At 32.9% G+C, this 11,860-nt stretch overlaps 2 protein-coding genes across 3 annotated transcripts in view; one reads left to right on the forward strand and one right to left on the reverse strand.

Annotated features, from left to right (window-relative positions):
* Nucleotides 1-1,778, reverse strand: part of abhd3 (abhydrolase domain containing 3, phospholipase) — a 23,146-nt gene extending 21,368 nt beyond the window's left edge. For both annotated transcript variants that reach the window (XM_062993463.1, XM_062993462.1), the window contains exon 1: nucleotides 1,617-1,778. In XM_062993463.1, the coding sequence (XP_062849533.1) occupies nucleotides 1,617-1,778 (162 nt within the window). The remainder of the gene's footprint in view (nucleotides 1-1,616) is intronic.
* Nucleotides 1,777-9,742, forward strand: LOC134312023 (uncharacterized). Its single transcript, XM_062993666.1, has 6 exons — nucleotides 1,777-1,837; nucleotides 3,985-4,050; nucleotides 6,986-7,300; nucleotides 8,146-8,190; nucleotides 8,404-8,529; nucleotides 9,197-9,742. Exons 1-6 carry the CDS (start codon nucleotides 1,777-1,779, stop codon nucleotides 9,568-9,570), a joined length of 987 nt encoding a protein of 328 aa, XP_062849736.1. The 3' UTR covers nucleotides 9,571-9,742.
* Nucleotides 9,743-11,860: the final 2,118 nt, after the last annotated feature.

The following is an 11,860-nucleotide window of genomic DNA, read 5'->3' on the forward strand; positions in this document are numbered from 1 at the left end:
TACTTTCATTAATATTACTTACTTACTTACTATTACCCACTTTCAACTGACCCTCAACCCACCAACACACTCACCAGCTTCACCCCACTCACCATGGATGAGGTTACACAGCTCCTCTCATCCAGCAATCCCACCACATGCACACTTGACCCTATACCATCCACCATCCTCAAATACATCTCACAGGACCTAATCCCCTTCATCACACCCATCATCAACAACTCCCTGACATCAGGTGTCATCCCTACTGCTTTTAAGAAGGCTCAGGTCATTCACATTCTTAAGAAACCTACACTAGACACCACAGACATTAACAACTACAGACCTGTCTCACTCCTCTCTTTTCTATCCAAAATTCTTGAACGTTCTGTCTATAACCAACTATCTGCCTTTCTTACTCAGAATGACCTCCACGATCCGTACCAGTCTGGCTTCAAGGCAGCGCATTCTATGGAAACGGCAGCCAAAGCAGCCAAACGGTCATCGGTCCTCATTCTTCTTGACCTCTCTGCAGCCTTCGACACAGTGAATCACAGCATTCTCCTGACCACTCTCTCCAACCTTGGAGTAACAGGTTCAGCATGGCAATGGATGGCCTCCTACCTCGAAGGGCGCTCCTACCAAGTGTCATGGAGGGGATCCATATCTCCCCCATGCACTCTCTCAATCGGTGTTCCTCAGGGCTCTGTACTTGGCCCACTTCTTTTCTCTATCTACACCTGCTCTCTGGGTTTTTAACCAGCCCAAACACTGCCACATCACCCCCTGCTGCGTTCTCTTCACTGGCTTCCTGTAGCTGCACGCATTCAGTTTAAAACACTGATGCTCACCTACAAAGCCAAAAATGGAGCAGCCCCAAGCTACCTTCATGGTCTAATCAAACCCCACTCTGTACCACGCAACCTCCAAGCCACCAGTCTCGCTCGACTTGAGCCTCCACCCAGGACTAAAGGAAGACAAGCATCAAGGCTCTTCTCTGTTCTAGCACCCAAGTGGTGGAATGAACTTCCTCTGTCTGTTCGAACATCTGAGTCTCTTGCTGTCTTTAAGAAACGATTAAAAACCTTCATCACCTTTTTACTAAACACTTAAGCTGACTTGTACTTGTACTTATTTACTAACTTTATTCTTCCATTTCCAAAAAAAACCCAAAAAAACACTTTGGTTCTAACAGGTTTCAGCAGATTTGTGTTCTTCGACTGTTGTTTACTAAAACTTGAGAAATTAAATGTTCACTATGGAAGCACTTCTGTAAGTCGCTCTGGATAAGAGCGTCCGCTAAATGCAGAAAATGTAAATGTAATTATTAATAATAATCATATAATAGATAGTAATAATGTAAATAATAAGAATAAGAATAACGTAAGCAATAATAATTCCCTCTTTCGCGTTAGTCTGAGTGTGTGTGTGTGTGTGTGTGTGTGTGTGTGTGTGTGTGTGTGTGTGTGTCCCACAGGTACCGCATCACACTTGTCATTTGGACGGGTTGGTTCACGGGTGCGCGCGGGTATGACCCTAACCACGGAGGTGCAGATCACCAACCCTGATGCACCAGCGTGTGTGTGTGTGTGGTGTGTGTGTGTGTGTGTGTGTGTGTGTGTGTGTGTGTGTGTTACCTTGGCTATAGAGGTCCAGTAGTAGCAGGCGTAGGCGGCACCGAAGCCGAGAGCGAGCGCCAGTCCGACCCCGGAGCCCAGCAGCCCGACCCGGACCTGGTTCTCCAGGTAGACGGAGAGCTCGTCCGTCAGCACCTGCAGGTTCACATCCAGCGGTAACATGGTCCGCTCGCTGCAGCACGGGCACGGCTCAGACCGGGCGGGAGCGCGCGCGCGTGCCTGTGTGTTTAGCCGGTGTAGAAGATGCGGTGCTGCACGGGAGCGCGCGTCTGTATATGTGTGTGTGTGTGTGTGTACAGTCAGTGCGGTGCGGTGCTGCACGGGAGCGCGCGCGCGTGTGTGTGTGTACAGTCAGTGCGGTGCGGTGCTGCACGGGCGCGCGCTTACCGGTACATCACACACACTCGCTTATTTCTACTGGAAGCGCAAAGTAGCGGCAGAGTAGGAGCGCAGTAAGATCTCGCGAGATTTACTGAGAGAGACCCGCAGTTCACGTTCTCTACATAAATACTGCTTTAATAATAACAGTAATAATAATAATAATAATGATATTATTATTAATGATAATAATAATAATAATAATATTTATAATAATAATTAATAATAATAATAACAGCAAGAATAAGAATAATAACAATAATAAGAATAATAATAATAATAAAAATAACAGTAATAATAAGAATAATAATAATAACAATAATAATAATAATAATAATAATAAAATAATATTATTAATAATAAAATAATAATAAAATAATATTAATAACAATAAAATAATAATAATAAAATTTAAATAAAATAATAATAATAATAAAATAATAATAATAATTACAGTAATAATATAATAGTAATAATAAGAAGAATTATAATAGTAATAACAATGATATAATAATATAAATATTAATAATAATTACACTAATAATAAGATTTATAATAGTAATAACAATGATATAATAATATAAATATTAATAATAATTACACTAATAATAATAATTATAATAGTAATAATAATGATATAATAATATAAATAGTAATAATAATAATAATATAATAACAATAACAAAATAACAATAACAAATAATAATAAAATAATAAATAATTATATTATTAATAATAATAATAGTTTAAATATGAATTTTAAAAAATGGTCATAATACTAAATAATAAAAATAAAAATAATAAAAATACAAATAGTAAAGATAATAATAACTATTATAATAATAATAAATATCATACAAATAATAATTAGTGAAATACAAACAATAAAAATAATGATAATAGTAATAATTATAATAATTATAGCATATAAATATTAATATAACAATTATAATTTAATTAGTAATAATTTATAAAATATCAAATAATATAATAATTACAGCATAACAATAACTAATTTAATTTGGTATCATTTATAAAGTATCAAATATTAATAATAATCATCATCATCATTATCATCATCACGGCATAACTAATAATAATATTATTAATTTAATTTGTAATTTAATTTGGTTAATCAGAAGGTTGTAGTTTCAAGGCTCACTACTGCAAAGTTTCCACTGTTGGGCCCCCGAGAAAGGCCTTTGATTGGTTAATTGATTGATTAATTGGTTGATTGATTGATTTATTGATCCGTTGATTGATTGATTGGTTGGTTGGATGATCGAGTGATTGGTTGATTGATTTTGTGATTGGTTTGGTGATTGGGTGATTAACTGATTGATTGATCGATGGATTGGGTGATTTGGTGATTGGTTTGGTGATTGGTTGGGATCGGGTGATTGATCGATCGAGTCTCCAGTCTCTCGGGGATTGTTTGTGAAGTGACTCTGCTGACCTTTTGAGGCTGAATGAGAGCAGCTTTTTTATTTACACATGGGGGGGAGGTTGTTCTGAAGAGGTTTTTCTGTGAGATTTGGGAGTCTGTCTGTGAGAATTTGTGCTCGTTCAGTTATCAGTGTGTGTGAGGTCAGACACTGGTGTTGAGATCGGTGATCTGTGAACGCTCGACCTGAACCACGCCCAGCTCTCCATACTCTGAGCGATTTATTAAACGTCTCCGTCTCGAGTGGTGCAGCGGTAAAACTATTGCGTTTGTTTAAACACGAGTGCCGAGACCTCAGGTTTGAATCTCAGTTCTGCTATCAGCTGGCCGGGCGTCCACACAGACGCACGATCGTCTCTGAGGTTTTGCGGCCCCTGATGACCGGTCGAGGTGCCGGCACAGTGTCCACATGAGGAGACAGGAAGTGAAGCTCTGTGTGTTTTATATAGCGGTTTAGAGAGGCAGGAAGTGATGCGCTCGGTGCTCGGCTCTGAGACTCTGTGTGGTTTATTAAATTCTGATGTTCTCATTGTGTGGCGTGATCAGGGTCTGAGATGGTGCATCTCACCTTTCTGCTCTGTGGGCTTTTCACTTCCTGGCTCTCATTCCGGGGTGAGTTTAAAACACACCGAACACAATTATTATAAAAAAAACTTTATATTAAATAATAAATATGGTTTTATCTACAAAAAAGGAGAGAAATGTAGATATAAAGACGTTATTAAAGGTCCAAGCCGTGAGTTTTAACATCAAACTGTTTTAGTCAGAAAGATTTTATTAACGAAGGAAAAAGATGTCCAATAAAGAGTTATTATTAATATTTTAATTATATTTATTATGACAGAAGATCAGTCTACTAAATAATATTATCAATTATGTTAAATACAGGTTTTCTTTCCCGTTGCTTCTCTTAAAATCAAAAAAATTAAAATTAAGAGAAAAAAAAGCCACACTAATTTGTAATAAATAATCATTAGTAGCCAAATTTATATAATTTTTTATTTGTTTGTTTCTTAGTTTTTTATTTAATAGTTTATTAATTAAATGATTTGCTATTTTATTTGTTTATTTATTACTTATTTATAAATTTTTTATTAGTAGTATAATTAGTAGCCGCATTTATTTATTTATTTTATTCGTTTCTTTCTTAGTTTTTTATGTATTAGTTTATTAATTAATGATTTGCTATTTTATTTATTTATTACTTATTTATTTATTTAATTATAATTATTATTAGTATAATTAGTAGCCACATTTATTTATTTGTTTTATTTGTTTTTTGTTTTTGTTTTTTGTATTTATTAGTTTAATAATTAAATGATTTGTTATTTTATTTATTTATTACTTATTTATTTATTTATCATTTTTATTATTATCATAGCTAATTTCTTTAATATATATTTATTATTTGTATTTATCTACTATTATTGTTGTATTTTGTATTTAGCTACTGTTGCTTTATTTATTTGTTATTGTATTTTTATTTATTATTTATATTAATTTACTGTTATTATTTTTATGTATTACTGATTTATTTATTTATCACTTTTATTAATTTGTTTATTTATAATTTTTATTAGTATAATATTTAATTTGTTTAATATTTATTTATTATTTATATTGATCTACTGTTATTATTTTATTATTTTATTTATCTATTTTTATTTATCTACTGTTGTTTTATTTATTTGGTATTGTATTTTTATTTATTATTTATATAATAATTATTTTATTTATTTTATTATTTAGTATTATATTCATTAACTGATATTTTTTATTTATTAATGATTTATTTATGTATCATTTTTATTAATTTGTTTATTTGTATTTTTTTATTAGTATCACATCTAATTTGTTTAATATTTATTTGTTATTTAGATTTATTTACTATTAATATTTCATTTATCTATTTTTTATTTACCTACTGTTGCTTTATTTATTTGTTTATATTTTTATTTATATTCATTTACTTTGATTATTTAATTTTTCTGTATTACTGCTTTACTTATTTGGTATTTTCTTTAGTAAGTATTTTTATTTAATTTGTATTTATGGATCTTGGTTAGTTGGATCATTATTATCTTTCATGATAAAGAATAAAGACTAAAACTAGCATTGTATTATTATTATTATTATTATTGTCATAAAAAGACAATAGATAATAGTTGAAACATAACAGGTAGCAGCGGGGTTTTGCACATGTCCTGAGTAGCTAAGACGATATTGTACTGAGTATACTGCACATTGTTGTTCACAATAATATTTATTACTACACACTTCATTTTACCTAAAATCTTCTGTTTTGTTTGTTAGAATATTAAAAGTTTTTATCGTAATAACACTTCTGGACCCTTCTGCTTTAGGAATATAAAATATGTAAATGTATAAAATAATTTGTGTTTATTTGCTTTATATTTTTGGAGTAAAACAGTTAAACATTAAAGACTGATGTGAATTCTCGACTCTCATTCTGGTTTTATGTATTTTTACACTTATTGTTCATTTATCAGCATCAGAATCAAAAAACCCTCAAGAAATTAAAAAATTAAAATGTAAAATCTCCGTCTGGAAAAACTGAAAGAATTATAAACTTATATTTAAGGAAGGAAGTTACAAACTTTCTTCCTTTAATAAATAAAATAGCTGATGAGTGTTTATGAACTTGTTTTATGTGTTTAATAAAATAAAAACACTTCTGATGTGATAACAAATCTACTCTAATAGTACAAGCACTGACTGCTAAATTATTATTATTGATAATTAATTATTTAATACTATTATAAAATATTATATTATTATTATTATATTTTAGCATTAATAGTATTACTGTTGTTGTTATTTAAATTATCATTATATATAATATTTTTAATTAATTAATTATTTAATAGTTTTAAAATAAAAACACAGCTGATGTGTCCAAAATAACAAATCTATTCTAATTATACAAGCATTTACTGCTAAAACTATTAATATTTTAAAACGTTTTTTTAAAGAAGAATAAAAATAGTATTGTTTAAATAATAATAATTATTATTATAATCAGTATTAGTATTTTATATTTTTTATTATAATATTTTTTAAGTATTATTGTTGTTCTTTATATCATTATTAATATTAATAATAATAGTAGTAGCATAAATGTTTAAATTATTATTACTATTACTAATATTATTATTATTAATTTTATTATTACTATTGTTATTATTTTTTAAGACCTTATAATTTTTATTGTAGTTGTTGTTTATTTTGTTATTAATATTAATATTTACATTTATAAAATTTTTTATTATTGTTGTTGTTTATATAAAACGAGTTATGTACTTACTCACATATAAAGAATCAAAGCAGCCAATCCACCCTCTGCATTTATCCAAAACCACTTACAGTTCTGTCTACAAACAATCCAGAATAATCGAGGGTTTGGGGTTTTTGCTCAGGGGCCCAACAGCAGTTTTCATTTGCCCCTTGGTGGAAGTAGGAGAATGTTTGAGTGTGTTGCTTCATAATGGAACCCTGATCAGGTTCTTTATGTGTCCCTGTGGTTCAGTTTCAGGTTCCAGTTCCTCTTTTGGGGTGATCCAGTCTCCACCCAGAATCTCACTAAATGAAGGCGGTTGTGTTCAGATCTCCTGCTGCTGGAACATCAGCAGCTCTGGATTCAAAACCAAATGGTTTCAATACAGCAGAGTTCTGAGTAAAACACACGTCAACACAACAATACGTGACAACTGTTCCACGTTATCTATACCAAACGCTGCTGAAGATGATGCAGGATTTTATTATTGTGAGGTGACAAAGGACATTCCCAAACTGCTGAAGGTGAATGGAACAGGAACCCATGTGACAATCCAGGGAACAAACGGTACGTAAATATTTCTCCAAATTCATCTATTGTAATAGAGCATTTATTTATCATTTACTCACGTTTAATGGAGGAGTAAAACCCTGAGACTTTTTTAGACCTCTACAACTCCAGCGAACCACAGTGAGAACTATTAGAAATATTTCTTTAGTATTTCTTTTTTTTTTTTTTTTTTTTGGGGGGGGGGGGGGGGGGAGGGGGGGGGGGGTATTATTTGTAACTTCTTGAAGTTATGAGTAATCTTTTAGTGAGATGTCAGCAGGCCTTGCTGTATTATTATTATTATTATTATTATTATTATTATTATTATTATTATTATTATTATTATATTTTAGATATTTTTATATATAAATTATTATTGTTTTTTTATATTTCATATTTTTTCATTTATTTATGCATATGTATATTATTATTGTTATTATTACTATTTTTATTATTTTAAATCATGATATAGTAATTATTGTTATTATTTTATTGATTATATTATCATTGTTGTTCTTTATATAATATTATTATTATTATTATTATTATAATTTTAAAGATTATTTTATTTTATTATTTGTATATTATTTTTTATTATTACTATTGTTATTATATTTTATTTGTAATATTATAATTATTATTTTTATTATTGTCATTATTATATTTTAGATATTTTTTATTTATTAATTTATAAATTATTATTGTTATATCTGTATTGTTTTAGTTGTATTTATTTATTTATTTATTTGTTTGTTTGTTTGTTTGTTTGTTTGTTTGTTTATGTATTTATTTATGTATTTATTTATTTATTTATTTATTTGTTTATGTATTTATTTATTTATTTATTTATTTATTTTAATCAGATCTTAAAGGAACAAAAGTGACGCCCGTGATTTCGACTAAAGAAGGTAAAAATAAAACATCAAGTAAAAACACTCAGATTTAAGAGTCTGTGTTTATGTTAGATAACTGTATTTTATTACTGTACATCATTCACACATTTCTGCAGAAATAAATAAATCAGAATTAGAATGAAAGCAGAAATAAAATCAGTGATTGAGAGCAGTGTGTCGGGTGTATTGATGTCTTGTTCTGTTCTGTTCTGTTCTGTTTATTATCAGAAGATGCTGAACAGGATTCAGACGAACTCGTGATTTTCATCTTTAGATGTGTTCCCGTGGTTACGCTCCTGTTAGCGGTGTGCTACCTGAACCACGACCTGAAAAAGAAACCACGTGAGACACCAGGTACGACCAAACTAAATATTATTACATATTACTTACTGAACGTCTGTACTTACTGTCACGTGGTTCAGTTACTGAAGGAGTTCAGCCGTCGTGTCCTTCTGCGTGGCCTTTTGGGACTGCAGAGGGGGCATGGAGGCACTAATTATTGATATGTTTGTTTCTCTTGATTGACAATCACTTGTTGTCCTCTCATGAGCACTAATTTGCTTCTTCTATACACCACGGTTTCTTCTTCTCACCTTTTCCAGCTCCTTTGTTGATAAACCTGCTTTGATTGTTGGTCACTTGGTCCAGTCCGGCTCTGCAGCTGGGGACGTTTTTATGTCTTTTGTTTAGTACTTTGTTTCTAAATATTTGGCCGCTTTTATTTGCAAACTGTCCCCTTTTTTTGTTGGTGGTTTTTACCCATAGTTTTGTTCTACCTTTGTGAAACATCCTACACTTGGGTTCATTTTCAGATCTTGCAGGTGTGGGGCTTTACCTCGCACTTCAGCAGTGAGGCGTGACCCGTCCCTTTTACAGGCAAGGACTAGACACGGCGTCTACATGTGGAGTTTACAGCCCAAACTAGAAGTTCTAAATCAGTTATATTTTTAATGAAGACTTTGTGTGATTTCAGGTTCTGTTTAATGATCCGGAAATTCTGTTTGATATTTCTGTGTGTAAGGTTCAGAGAATTCATCTAACACTAACAGACAGGAGAGAGATGTGGAGGAGCAAGGTGAGCAAGTAGGACAAGAAGGAGACGTGGAAGAGCAAGTTGAGGAACTTGGACAAGAGGGAAACGTGGAAGAGCAAAATGAGCAACCAGGACAAGACAAAGCTCTGGAAGAGCAAGTTGAGTCAACTAGAACAAAAGGGAAACGTGGAAGAGCAAGACAAACAACTAGGACAAAAAGAGACGTAGAAGAGCAAGTTGAGCAACTAGGACAAGACAGAAACATGAAAGAGCAACGTGACAAACTTGGACAAGAGGGAAGCGTGAAAGAGCAAGGTGAGCAACTAGGACAAGATGGAGACGTGGAAGAGCAAAGTGAATAACTGGATCGAGGAAGAAATGTGGAAGAGCAAGCTGACGAACTAGAACAAGACAGAGACGTGAAAAAGCAAGATAAGCAACTAGGTCAAAACTGAGACATGGAAGAACAAGGTGAGCAACTACACCAAGAAGAAGATAGACAGAGACAAGACAGAGACTTGGAGGAGCAAGGTGAGGAACTAGAACAAGACAAAGATGTGGAAGAGCACAATGAACAACTAGGACACAAAGAAGTCGTAGAAGAGCAAGATAAGCAACTAGGACAAGACAAAGCTCTGGAAGAGCAAGTTGAGTCAACTAGAACAAAAGGGAAACGTGGAAGAGCAAGACAAACAACTAGGACAAAAAGAGACGTAGAAGAGCAAGTTGAGCAACTAGGACAAGACGGAAACATGAAAGAGCAACGTGACAAACTTGGACAAGAGGGAAGCGTGAAAGAGCAAGGTGAGCAACTAGGACAAGATGGAGACGTGGAAGAGCAAGCTGACGAACTAGAACAAGACAGAGACGTTAAAGAGCAAGATCAGCAACTAGGTCAAAGACGAGCAACTATGACAAAAAGAGAAGTGGAAGAGCAACTGGGACAAGACAGAGATGTGGGGGAGCAAGTTAAGCAACTAGGACAGGAAGGAGACGTGGAAGAGCAAAGTGAACAACTGGATCGAGAAAGAAATGTGGAAGAGCAAGCTGACGAACTAGAACAAGACAGAGACGTGAAAAAGCAAGATAAGCAACTAGGTCAAAACTGAGACATGGAAGAACAAGGTGAGCAACTACACCAAGAAGAAGATGTGGAAAAGCAAGAGAAGCAAGTAGGACAAGACAGAGACTTGGAGGAGCAAGGTGAGGAACTAGAACAAGACAAAGATGTGGAAGAGCACAATGAACAACTAGGACACAAAGAAGTCGTAGAAGAGCAAGATAAGCAACTAGGACAAGATGGAGACGTGGAGGAGCAAGGTGACGAGCTAGAACAAGAAGGAGAAGAGGAAGAGTAATGTGACCTCAGTCATGTGACCTCAGAAGACAAGATAAAAAACTGTAGAGATGAAGTTCAGCCTCACATCCACCAGAGGTCACTCTCCCTGAGTCCAGCCTGTTCAACCATTCGGTCACACAACTGGGATTCATTTAGGTTCTTGAACTGTCCTGTCTCGCCTCTGTAGGTAGATCTGCATCAGTGATTGGCTGGGTGGTCCAAGTGTCGCTCCCAGTCTGGCCAAGCCTCCATGCAGAACCGCGACCAACGTGTGACACATAATCATAATAATAATAATAATAATAATAATAATAATAATAATAATAATAATAATAATAACAATAACAATAATAATAATAATAAAATAATAACAATAATAATAATAATAATGTTAATAATAATATTAATAATAATAATAACAATAATAATAAAATAATAACAATAATAATAATGTTAATAATAATATTAATAATAATAATGATAACAATAAAATAATAATAATAATGATAACAATAAAATAATAATATTAATAATAATAATAATAATAATAATAATAATAATAATAATAATAATAATAATAATAATAATAATAATAATAATAATAATAATAATAATAATAATAATAATAATAATAATAATAATAATAATACACTGTCTGACAGTTCGGTGTTTATTATGTTTGATCCTTTGACTTTGACCTGTTGGATATGAATCAGTTGGATATGACTCAGAGTCATTTATCAGTTGTATATAACTCAAAGTCAGTACCTGTTCATTATGAATCAGTGAGATATGACTCAGAGTCAGAACCTGTTCATCATGAATCAGTTGGATATGACTCAGAATCAGTTGGATATGACTCAGAGTCAAATTCAGTTGGATATGACCCAGTCAGTAACTGTTTGTTAGGAATCAGTTGGATATGACTCAGAGTCAGTACCTGTTCATTAGAAGAGTGGCTGTTGTTCCAGCTGAGAAGGTCACACAGAGGTCGCTCATGATCAGGCGTCCAAACACTTTTGACCACATTGTGTATCTGTCAGCCATTGTACAGCACTCAACAGTTGGGATTCAAACACACAACCGTTTGATTTAAAGCCCCAAAGCTCTACCCACAGAGCTACTACAGTCCCGTATGTACCGTCTCCTCATCAGGGATTCGAACCCATGTCCTCCACACTGAGCAGTGTTATTGTTTCTGGACGGTCTCTTCCTTGCTTCCACGTCAGAGGCGCACTCGTCCCTCATTTACACCTCGTTTGTATCTGACACACCCTGAGGCACACCCACACCCTCGTTTCCATGCGACACAC

The sequence above is a fragment of the Trichomycterus rosablanca genome, chromosome 4, assembly GCF_030014385.1.
Source record: "Trichomycterus rosablanca isolate fTriRos1 chromosome 4, fTriRos1.hap1, whole genome shotgun sequence".
Taxonomy (NCBI): domain Eukaryota; kingdom Metazoa; phylum Chordata; class Actinopteri; order Siluriformes; family Trichomycteridae; genus Trichomycterus; species Trichomycterus rosablanca.